This window comes from Tetrahymena thermophila (assembly GCF_000189635.1).
Source record: "Tetrahymena thermophila SB210 genomic scaffold scf_8254676, whole genome shotgun sequence".
In the NCBI taxonomy this organism is placed as follows: domain Eukaryota; phylum Ciliophora; class Oligohymenophorea; order Hymenostomatida; family Tetrahymenidae; genus Tetrahymena; species Tetrahymena thermophila.
In genome coordinates, this window is record NW_002476442.1 from 45590 (window position 1) to 57658 (window position 12069).

A 12069-nucleotide genomic window follows, 5' to 3' on the forward strand; every position below is an offset into this window, starting at 1 on the left:
AAAATGAACAAAAAATATGAAATAATAAGATTAATCAATAATAAAAGCTAAAGTTGAAACTAAAATGGAGAGTTAAATTAAAAAAAAGAATAAAAAAAGCAAGCGCAATAAAAAGAAAAAGAAAAATGAGCTTTATTGCTTTATATTAGTTTTTATAATTAAAAATATCACAATCCAAAGCAAATAAGCTGTTTTTATCAATTGTAAATGCTAGTAGCAAATAATTAATAGTAAATAAAAGAGCTCAAAATATTTGTTTTAATAAAAATAAATGAAAAATGATGACAATTTCTATTAGAAAAATCATTTTTTTAAATAAATTGAAAGTTAAATATACAAAAAATGTTAATAAAAATAATAATAATATTTATAAATTAAATCTACGTCAGATTAATATGGAGAACCCAATGAGATAAAAGTGAAGATTTTAAAAACTTTTTTTATTAATATATTTTTATATTTATAAGATATTAATAAAAAATAAATAATTACTTCTTATAAATCTTCGTAATATTTTATCTATTATATCATTTATTTTTTTTCAAAAATATTGAATAACAATTTATGGAATTTAATTAATTTTAAATGGATAAAAACAACAAATAAAATGCAATAAATATCAAATATTAACATTATAAATTTGCTTTTACGAAGAGATATCACAGAAAAATTAATTTAAAATCATTATTTAATTTTAATATTTTTTTTTTAAATATATACTTAAAAATATGATAGGAATTAGAGTTAAACAGTTTGTCAAATTTAAAATAATTCTAGTAATTAATTAATGTTCTTAAATTTTATAAAAATAATTTTTATAAGTATAGTACTCCTCACAAAAAAAAATTCATGACCTGGCAAGTGGTCATGCAGCACGCTTGCGGTGCCTACTGCAGTACTAGCTGCGTGACCGCTTGCCAGCAAAATAGGACTGGGTAGGGTACTTTAAAATTATATATATGTTGTATTTTTATAAAAATAAAAATTAAAAAAAAATATTATTAAAAAAATTTAAAATATTTAAAAAATTAATTAAAACATTTATTTTGCAAGTATGAATACTACTTTTTGTTTTAATTACCTTTAATATTTACATAAAATAAATTATTTTACAAACAATTTGTATGTAGTTTCTTTGTTAGCCAAATAAATAAATAAATAAATAAAAGAAAAAATCTAAAAGCTAAATAATTTATTTTTATTATATTTATAATTTTTGAAATGATACAATTAAAAAATTAACTTTTACATATTATAAATGAATGCATAGTTGAAATTATTATGAGAAACAAATATATAACTTTTTTTAATTGATATTGTTGTTTGTCAAAATTTTAAAAGACAAACAAGCAAACAATTAATTTAAAATACAAACAAATATTTAATAACTAACTAGATTGATTATAGATAATATTTATTTTTCAATGTAAAATTTACAAATTATTTAGGATTGATTGAAAAAATGAATGAATAAATGAATAAATACAAAAAAACATATATAGACTGATAAAGGGAAGAGTCTCTTGATAAATAGAATAAATAAGCATTTTAGGAATTGAAAAGAAAGTAAACAGTGATATTTATAATTGAATGTATATATAGATTATTTGTTAATTATTTTGTTTAATTAATTATTGTTTCAGAGTTAAATAATCAATAAGAGAGTTAGTTAAATAGCTATTTAGTTTACTAAATTTAGAATAAGGTCATGAATTTGAGTTAAGAAGGAGTTCTTCCTTGGTAAAGAAACAAGCATAATAAGCTGCTTTTAAAGAATGAGATTGGGAAGGCTAAATAATCCACATACAATCTTCCCCCCATCAATCATGTTTATGGCAAACCTCCAAAAAAAGATGCTGAAGGAGCCAAGGAAGGTAATTTTTTGTTCATTATTAATGAGAAAGCAGAAAGAGTTTAAAAATAAATGAATCCAACTTAGTTCAACGAATATCCAAGAATTAATAAATAATTTTGTAATGTATAATTCAGTTACAATGACTTGGAAGTATCATGACGAAAGTAAAGACAAAGAACCACCTAGAGATTTTTTAAAGCTCAATCGCGATTGCATAAAAGACAAATGCTTTAATGCGAAGGTAACAAAAATATATAAAATATGAACATATAAATCAAAGCAGGAATATTTAAAGCATAAAAAAAGCAAAATTAAATAAATATTAAAGCAATTTAATTTTAAAATAGAATTTATTTCAAATAATTTTAAAAATTTAGGAAATCTCAAGATATCGTGACTCTCATTAAGAAGTAAAGAAGAAAATAAAGAAAGGTAAAATTGGAATTGAATTAGACTTGCCTAATGATGACTTCCGTTACGGTGTGAGAAATAAGTAAATTATTATTTCATGAATAAAATCAGTTAATAACTTTTTTCTATTAATAGACCATCTACTCCTATAAACTAAGTATTAGGTAAGAATTAATTGCATATAAATACATAGATAGATAGATAAATAAATAAAGAGATAAAGCAATAATTAACTAATAAATAAATAAATAATATTTAATACTTTATATAAAGATTGATTTTCAACAAAAGAACGTTTTATTTTTTAATTTCTATTTTATTTTGAAAAAAAACTATAATTTAACTAAAAGAATTGCATTATTTGTAGGAGCATGAGAGAAAACTTTTAGATTATTATGCAATCCAAAGATAGGAAGTAAGTTTTAGAGAGTTAATTGATCACATTTTAAAACCCTTACTTGATATTTAATTAATAGTAAAAGAAGGAGAAGAAACTAGTTATTAAATCAAATCAAGCAAGCTAGTTAAGATCAATTTCTCAAGAAAGATTAGATTAGTAAAAAGTTGCTTAAAATATTGTAAACGATTTCAAGTTAGAAAGATTTAAAAATATCAAGCCAAAAATTCAAACTAGATCAAACCAGAATCTTAATTAAAATCACAGCTAAGAGGAGTTCCTTAATTAAAGCTCAGAACATGCCGCATGATTTACAAAAATAAAACCCACCAATTAAAATAAATTCGTTTTTTATCTACTTTTCTTTCTGTGTTACTTACATTCATATTAAAAGTTTTAAATTCTTCTTATCAAATCATTTCCTTTCCTTTATTTCATCTTTCATATTTATTTTTAAAGCTTTATTTAAAAGATGTTTTTAATAGAGAGTTATAATTCTTTGTTACACTTCTACAGTTTTTTTATGATTGATTATATTTTATAGAAAGCAAAACATTCATAAAATGAACTATTAAATAAAATAGATTTTTAATAATACTTTCATAAATAAATTTATTGTTGATTAATTTTAATATTTACTAAAATTATATCCATAAAACTTTTGAACGATAAAACATATTTAAATTATTATTTTGGATTTAAATTACATTGAAATAATCTTTTTATAAAGAAATTATCAATTTTGTTTTTCAATTAAATTATTGAATGAGATTTGAATTACTTTCAATGCTATTTAATTAATAATTGAATATTTGATGTAAATTTTTAAAAAATTAACAATGAATATCTAGAATAATAAAAATTACTTTTCATTTTAAATTTAAAAATATTAAATTTTATTAGCTAGTTTAAATATTTTCAAATTATAAAATATAATCTTAAGCTAATAATAAATAAAATTTCTAAAATAACAAAATATTTACATTATAATTTTTGTTTAGAAAAGTAACAAATTTTACTGCCTTTATTTTAAATATTGTTAAATAAGAAAATTTAAGCCAATTAATTTTAAGTAATATTTATAAAATAATAATATTTTTAAGAGAGAAGAGATGATTGCTGATAATTAATTTTTAATTATCATAAGATTGAGAGTAAAAAACAACAAAATGGATCTAAAAAATGAGTTAAATTATTTAAATCATGGATTTTTATATATTAATATCATTAATATATTCTTTTTAGTAAGAAAGTAATACAATACTCATAAGACTTTAAAAGTTTAGATTTATTTATATTTAATTTAAATGCATAATAAATAAATGATTAAAGCAATCATTTATTTATTTATGTATTTGTTTTTATTAATTATAATCGCTTAAGGAAAAATGAACAAAAGAAATTAAGGACAGATATATAAATCAACCATACAATGAAATTTATATGATGTATTGATTATATGTTAGTTAAATTTGTAATATTATAATAGTGTGTAACTTAATTATTAATAGAGTATTTTATATTCAATTCATCAATTTGCCTAATTTGTTTATTTTTTAACATTTTAGAGTAATAAAGCTTTTTCTCGCTCACTCATCTTCCTCTTCTATTCCAATCAATTCTTATACTTCTGATAGCTTTTTATTCATACCTTCAGCTATTTGACCAATACCATCCTTACACATTCTTCTACGTCTCTTGTATTCTTTCTGTAATTTAATTATAAATAAATAAATAAATAAATAAATAAATAAATAAAAAATTTGAATTAAAAAGTTTAAATTAAATTAATTTACCTCCATTTTTTGATATGCTTCTTCGTGCTTCTTAACATCGGATTCTGATGCTTAAACGAATTTATCACTTTAATAGAAATGCATTTTATCTTCTAGTTACTTAATCTGATATTTAATTTAAAGAATATTTAGAAAAGAATAAAAAGAAGAGAGTAAATAAATAAATAAATAATAAAATATTTTACCATTTTTTCGTTCTTTACAATTTCTTCTTAAATTTAAGCATTGGTTAATTATTTATTATAAGTGGCTATTTTTTTAGTAAGTTCTTTGATTTCTTCACCAATTTCTCTCAAGTAAACTCTTTTTTCATTCAAATCATTTTGCATTTATTCTAGCTCTGATTTATCAACCTATGGCAACAAATCTTAATTCATGAGATAAATTTTAGCTTTACCAAACTCTTTGCAAGTCAATTTATTCTATTTTAATGGTTTAAGTAAAATGATCTATGTTATTTTTATTACAAAATTAAATAGCTTACCTTACTGACCAACCCATCGAGCATTTTCTATAAAGCGGTCTTCTTAATTTTTCCATGTAAATTATCACAAATATTAATCAAAGAATATGGTCTATTAGCTTTCTTCATATATTCAAGTACAGTATCATCTAATATAAAAATCAATCAAATTTATTAGCTTTAAATTTCACTTGAAGTTAAATTACCATCAACAGTGCCTCCATCATCTTCATCTTTTTTTCCCTTCTTAGCAGGAGCACCCTTTTTAGCAGCTCCACCTTTTCCCTTTGGTTTAGCCTCTTCACTATCATCATTAAAGTCGTCTTCATCATCGCTTTCTTTAGATTTCTTTTTGCCTTTGGCTGCAGGAGCTTTAGTAGCAGGAGCCTTCTTTTCAGGCTTTTCAGCTGCCTTACCCTAATAAAAAGATAAATTGAAATAAATAAATATTTCTAAAAATGGAGTATTTCTACTTTTTTAGCAGCGGGTGCAGATTTAGCAGCACCTTTTCCTTTCTTTTTTGGCTTTTCATCAAATTCATCTTCCTCATCATCGTCATCTTCAGAAGGTTCTTCTTCAATTTCATCTTCTTCATCTAATTCATCATCTTTTTTTTCTTTTGTTTCTTTTTTTTCTTTAATTTCTTCTTCTTCGTCATCCATATTTTCTGGCTTGTCTTCAATAATTTCCTACCAATTAATTATTTGAAATTTGATAATTAATTTCAATTCAAAAATGATTGATTTCTCAAAATTTTGATTACAATGTCTGAATCTTCATCATCAGATCCTTTCTTTTTTGCTCCTTTTTTCTATTTAGGATCTTTTTTAGCTGCGCCCTTCTTAGCTCCCTTTGCTGCCTTAGGATCTTTCTTAGCAGCAGGAGCAGTAGGTGCAGGAGGAGCTCTTGCTCTTGTAGATCTTCTTCTTCCTGTATCTTCAGCTTGATCGTTTTCTTGAGCACCCTCTTCAACATCAACTTTTTCTTCAACTTAACTCATCTTTGTATTAACAATTCAAACTATGGAATAATTAGTTGGTTATGTTTGATATTATTTGTTGATTTATTTATTAATTATAGATTATGTAGCTATTTATGTATTGCTTGTAATTAGCACTGATAGATAGATAGATATACTAAATTATTAAAGGCAAAAAATTATATTTACTAATTGTTTTTGATTTATTATTATTTTTACTTAAAATAATATAATTTGAGCGCACAAAAATTATAATCTATTAATCCAATTGATTTTAAATTAAAAAATATCCTTTTCATTCTATTTATGACTGTTGAGTTCAAATATATCTGATATATCCCTACAAGCGGTAAAAAAGTATTGGAGCCAATTCCTTTTATCTTATTTTGTCATATTTTCTCAGTTAAATTAATTGTTTCTATTTAAACACAATTCAGATCTTAAAAATTACATTCTTTTATCAAGCAATCATACATTTCTCTATGCATAAACAAAGCAATATGTATTAAATTAATTTCTTATTTTTATAAATTTTTTTGAAAATAATTTTTTTTTCTTTAATATTTTAATTCTTTATTCATAATTATTTATTTTATTATTTTTAATTTTTTGGTGTTCACATATTGTTCTTTTGAAAGATAAAGTTTTAACTTAATTTTTTGTTGCATTGAATTTTTAATTTTTAGTGCTAATAATAACAATTATAAAAATTTTGCATTCATTTGTTATTATAAAGAAAAAAAATTTATCCCTTTTCATCCAAAATTAAGATAGATTGGATTGGTAAATGATTAAACCAAGCAATTTAATATAAATGAAAAAATTTTATAATAAAATCATAATTTAATTAATTTTTATTTAAAAGAAACTAAATTAATATTTAATTTTTAATAAGAATACAAAATAGTTTAATTGAGAATAAAAATAAAAATTTATGATTTAAATAAATTTAAAAATATGATACAGTATTATAGCAAAAATTAAAGGAAATTAACACTCTTCACTAATTTAAATTAAAATTATTAAAATAAACTCATCTTAACTTTAGTAATCCATTTTATCAACATTAAATATAAGTAAATAAGATTTTCATTTTCATTTTGAATCTTTAGAATAAAATTAAAAATGTATTTTCATATTTAATAATTAAAAAATTGTTGAATGTGGCAAGTTTTCTTAATGATTATTAGGAATAACATATTAATTAATAATAATAACTTTATTCATTTAAATTTTGATTAATCCTCCCTCATACATTTTATATTTTATTTATGCAAAAAAAGAATTGAGAATAAATAATTTAGACAAATTTAATATATATTCAGGGTAATAAATCTACTTGTTCTAATTTTCATCAAGAGTTGATAAAATTATCAATTTGAAGATATATCCGAATATTTTTTTTAATTAAAATTTTTTTGATTATTTTATCTACAAAGAAACACTAACTATCCTTTTAAAAAAATTAAATAATTTTATATTATAATATTCAATTTTGCTTTTTTATAACACAAATAAAACTGTTCTTATAAATAAAATAATTCATTTAATTTCCAATCTCGTTTTTCTGATGAACAATTTTTGATAAAAAAAATTTCTGATGAAGCAAATTAATTTTGTTCATTTAGCAAAGAAAATAGGATAAGCCAATTTAATCTAAATTAAAAAAAAATAATTGATTATCAAAGATATCTAATATTGAATTAATTATTAGTAGAGATAAAAGGTATAAATTAATATTTAGTTAATGAGTAAATAAAAGAAATTTAGTTTTATAAGGTATTTTGACATTTTCGCACCTCCTTATTATTAAAAGATAAACTAAGATCACTACAAAAAGAAAACAGTTATAGGTGGTGTTTTTTCTATTATCTATGTTTCAGCTTCTTTAGGTTACTTTTTATATTTGATGATTTATTTTTACTAAGGAAAGATTTCTCCTAAATTTAATCAATTTGACGAAGTATAAGATGAAGGAATCGAGTATTAAATAGCAAGTGAAGCTCTGTTTATTTAAATATTGTAGGATGGAGAAGATATAATAGAAATAGAAAAATAAAATAAAATATAATACTTCGATATATATCTAAAAAATCAAGATCGCTAAATAAATTCATACTATTATGATAACTTAATCAGATTTGGAGAATCAGGCAACACATATTTATCTCTTAAAAGCGAAATGATCCCTTTATAAGGAGATGGAATAGAATTTACTATTGAAAAGTGTTCTGGAAATTTATTAAGAGATTAAACTTATAGGTGTGCTTCAGAAAATGAGATTTAAGAGCTATTATAGAAATAAGATTTAGGTGTAATCCTTTCGATAGGTGACTTAAGTTTTTCTATCAAAAATAATGAGAAAAAAACTAGAGTATTTCTTTCTATTAGTTCAATTAGTTTGAATTCATAAGCGATAAATCTAATCAATCTGCAATTACAGTAAATCCAAGTCCAGAAAGGTTTATTGTTCTAAACTTCTAAAAAATATGTTTAAATAGCTGACTTAAGTTAATAAACAGCATAATACACTAATCGATCTCCTAAAGGTCAACCCTTTTGCTCCATGATGGTTATTTTAAACAATGTAGTTAAATAAACTTAAGTTTAATACCCTTTACTCTCTGAAGTATTAGCCTACGTTTGGGGTATTGCTTCTATGCTATTACTTACAGGTTATATTTTTAAGTGCATCGCAGAAGCCACACTTGCATAGGACTTTTTAGGTATTCAATTAAAATATTACTACAAAAAAACAGCCATCAGATTATTTGGTAAAGCGGATAACGAAAAAATAAATAATACCATTATTGAGTCAAAGTAAGAAGCTGAAGCAATTTTAAAATAAAATGAGGTAATTCAAAATGTTAGCTTTAAAAAAAACTTGAAGAATTATTTTCAAATCTCTAATTTTCAAAAGTAAATTGATTGATTGATTTATTTTTTATTTATTTTTTGCTTGCATTTTATTATTGATTTTGCTAAATATTTTAAATTTCTCTAAAGAATTTTTAAAAAATAAAAATTGAAATAAAATATTTAAATTATTTTTTATTGTTAAAAATAATCATTTTTTTTGATAATTTTAATTTTATAAATAGATGGAAAGCATTTTTTTTGCCTACTTATTGTTAGAGAAGAAAGAAAAAATTAACAAAAAAAAATTAAGAATTGTTAGATATTTTAATTAAATAGACAAACAAAGATATGTGTGTATTCGAAATGCAAAAGGAGTTTCTAAAAATGAGGACAGCAATAAAGCTATTGCTAACACCAGAGCAATACTCTGCGATTCAAATGTGTGGCTGTGATTTAATTAATGAAGAATTAAATTATTAAAATGATTAAAATGAAGATTAGAAAGCAAAAGATAATGTTAGCAATTCGTAAAAAGAAATGGATGACAAAGTTTTGGATCTTGAAATTTCAGATATTCATTCCCCTTTAAACAAATATTAACTTGATTAATCCATCTAAGAAGTATCTTAACAAAAAGCTTTAAATCATTTAGAAATAATGAATAAAGTAGATACCGACAATCCATATAGATAGGATTGCTTGCAGAGGTTCTTAAATGATAACTAATTTAATTATAGCAAAGATTAGCAGTAAATAAATCAAAGGATCAAAAATTGCATAATCGGAATTTAAAATAATCCTGAAAAATATAATTATTAAAATCAAGAAGACAATTTTTTTTCAATAAATTCTAAAAACTAAATATTTTAAAATAATAATAAATCAATAAAAGATGAATGAATGATAAACGAATAAATAAATATTTTTAAATACAATAAACAAATTTAGCTTTAAAAGCAATTTATTAAGCTAAAGGGTATTAAATTAATGTTAATTAGTTGAAATTTTGTAGGTTTTTTGCTGATTTATATTTTATTTAATTTTTATATTGTTGATTATAATAGATATTTATTTTTGCTCTGTTAATTTTTTTTTTTTTTTTTAAATTTTGAGATTTTATTTATTGTAAGCAATCTTTAATAGCTGCAAAAACTTTATTAATACAAAATATTATGAAGCTGATGATTGGACCTTAATCAAAAATTTTCTATTTGATAAAAATTTGGCCCTTGATTAATGAGGATTTACAGTATTTTAATTCAAATTCGCCTCATTACTGGACTAAAATAAAAAAATCTAAAAAATTAAAATTATTTTATCAAAATTTAAGTACTTAATTAATTAAACTCATTACTAGAGTTTTTTCAATATATCACTACGCAACTGTCTTTGATTCTTGTTACATTTTTAATAATAAATATTAAGATTTAATAAAAAATATTACACTATCTTATTTGTGATATCTCTTTGAAAAAGCAAATTTATAAATTTGTATTTGATAATTATTATGATTATTTATTTGTTCTTTTAATTCAAATGAATTTGATATAAAGGTGAATTAATTTATTAATATTCAAATACTTAATTAAATTTATACAAATTACTATTCAATAATTTTGAAGAAAAAAAAATAAATGATCTAAAAGGAAAAATCATTTTATAATCTAAAAAAAGTAAATATTTATTTTTTATTAATATCCTTAAAATTTATTTTTATTAATAAAAAAAGTTTTTAAAGTCTTCATATTAATCACATTAGGTTCTTTATATTTAATTGGCAAAAAAGAGGTATATTTAATTTATTCAAATTATTATTATTAATATTTTTTTATATTTAATTTTCATGCTATTGACAGTTTTATTTTTCTTATGATATTATCATCAATAATCATTCATTTTTATTTTAATTTAATTTTCACTTAATTTTTAATTTTTTAAAACTTTTTATTTTTATGAATTTATTTTTTCCTTAAAAGTAACATAACTCTACATTTTTTATTCATTAGTTAAAAATTGCAGATTAATTGGATTTATATAGTTTTTTTTCTGCTTGCTATTATTTTCTTACTCTCTCTATTAATTTAACTCATTTTTTCATTTTGAATTTTTGATTTTATTATTAATTAATTTATTTATTTTTATATTATCATATATTTCTTCTAATTAACTATATATGTTTTTTTCGATATTTAAAAAGGTATTCATCATCCCTACATTCTCTTTTAGGAAAGTTCCTTAATCTCTTGAAAATTACACATAATCTGTAAAAACAATTTATTTGTTTTAAATTTTGATGTTTTTTAACATAAAAATTAATTTAAAGCAATTAAGCTAACTAACTCTTTTAATTTATTTACTAGCTTTATATTTGATTTATTTTTCTTTTTTATTCTGCTAATTTTTTTTATTTTGTTTTTTATTTGTTAATTTAATTCATTTTTTTTTCAACTTTAACTTTAAATAATTATTTATTTAATTCATTACTTATTATTTTATATTTTTTCTTAATTTTTACCTTCGAACTAACTAATTAACAATATATTGTTTTCAAAATTTAAAAAGGGAAAATTTAATTTTTGACGAAGATGCATCAAGCTTAGGTTCTGGTTTAGGTTAGTGTACTAATCTCTCAAATTTGACACTTAATCTTTAGTATAAACAGTTTACTTGTTGATTGCGATTTTTTTTAATATTAAAATGAATTTAAAACAATTAAGCTAGCTAACTCTTTTAATTAATTTATTTATTTTTTATTCTACTAGTGTTTTTTTCCTTTGCTTTTTATTTGTTAATTTAATTCATTTTTTATTTTCAATTTTAACTTTAAATAATTATTTATTTAATTCATTACATATTATTTTATATTTTTTCTTAATTTTTTCCTTCGAACTAACTAATTAACAATATATTGTTTTCAAAATTAAAAAGTTGGAATAGAATTGGTGACAAAGGTGCATTAGACTTAGGTTTTGGTTTAGGAAAGTGCACTAGTCTCTCAAATTTGACACTTTATATTTAGTATAAACAGTTTACTTATTGATTGCGATTTTTTTTAATATAAAAATGAATTTAAAACAATTTAGCTAGCTAAATCTTTTAATTTATTTATTTATTTATTATCTTTGTATTTGATTTATTTTTCTTTTTTATTCTGCTTGTGTTTTTTTCGTTTGCTTTTTATTTGTTAATTTAATTTATTTTTTATTTTCAACTTTAACTTGAATTAATTATTTAATTCATTACTTATTATTTTATATTTTTTCTTAATTTTTTCCTTTGAACTAACTAATTAACAATATTTTGAGAGAA

At 20.7% G+C, this 12069-nt stretch overlaps 3 protein-coding genes across 3 annotated transcripts in view; 2 read left to right on the forward strand and 1 right to left on the reverse strand. All coding sequences in view use genetic code 6, as the record gives it.

The window, feature by feature from the left end:
- Positions 1-1708: 1708 nt before the first annotated feature.
- Positions 1709-2973, forward strand: TTHERM_01190430 (hypothetical protein; the record flags this gene model as incomplete). The annotated part of the gene is made up of 6 exons (XM_001013508.2): positions 1709-1874; positions 1990-2096; positions 2233-2348; positions 2402-2430; positions 2617-2681; positions 2743-2973. The coding sequence occupies 6 exons, from the start codon at positions 1709-1711 to the stop codon at positions 2971-2973; spliced, it is 714 nt and encodes a 237-aa protein (XP_001013508.2).
- Positions 2974-4252: 1279 nt separating this feature from the next.
- TTHERM_01190440 (TBP1 interacting protein) lies at positions 4253-5922 on the reverse strand (the record flags this gene model as incomplete). The annotated part of the gene is made up of 7 exons (XM_001013509.3): positions 4253-4372; positions 4460-4564; positions 4645-4881; positions 4944-5071; positions 5129-5339; positions 5396-5611; positions 5686-5922. The coding sequence occupies 7 exons, from the start codon at positions 5920-5922 to the stop codon at positions 4253-4255; spliced, it is 1254 nt and encodes a 417-aa protein (XP_001013509.2).
- Positions 5923-7648: 1726 nt separating this feature from the next.
- Positions 7649-12069, forward strand: part of TTHERM_01190450 (transmembrane protein, putative) — a gene marked incomplete at both ends in the record, with an annotated part of 6237 nt that continues 1816 nt past the window's right edge. Inside the window, 4 exons of the mRNA XM_001013510.2 lie at positions 7649-8755; positions 9097-9509; positions 11323-11412; positions 11689-11778. Coding sequence (XP_001013510.2) covers positions 7649-8755; positions 9097-9509; positions 11323-11412; positions 11689-11778 — 1700 coding nt within the window. The remainder of the gene's footprint in view (positions 8756-9096; positions 9510-11322; positions 11413-11688; positions 11779-12069) is intronic.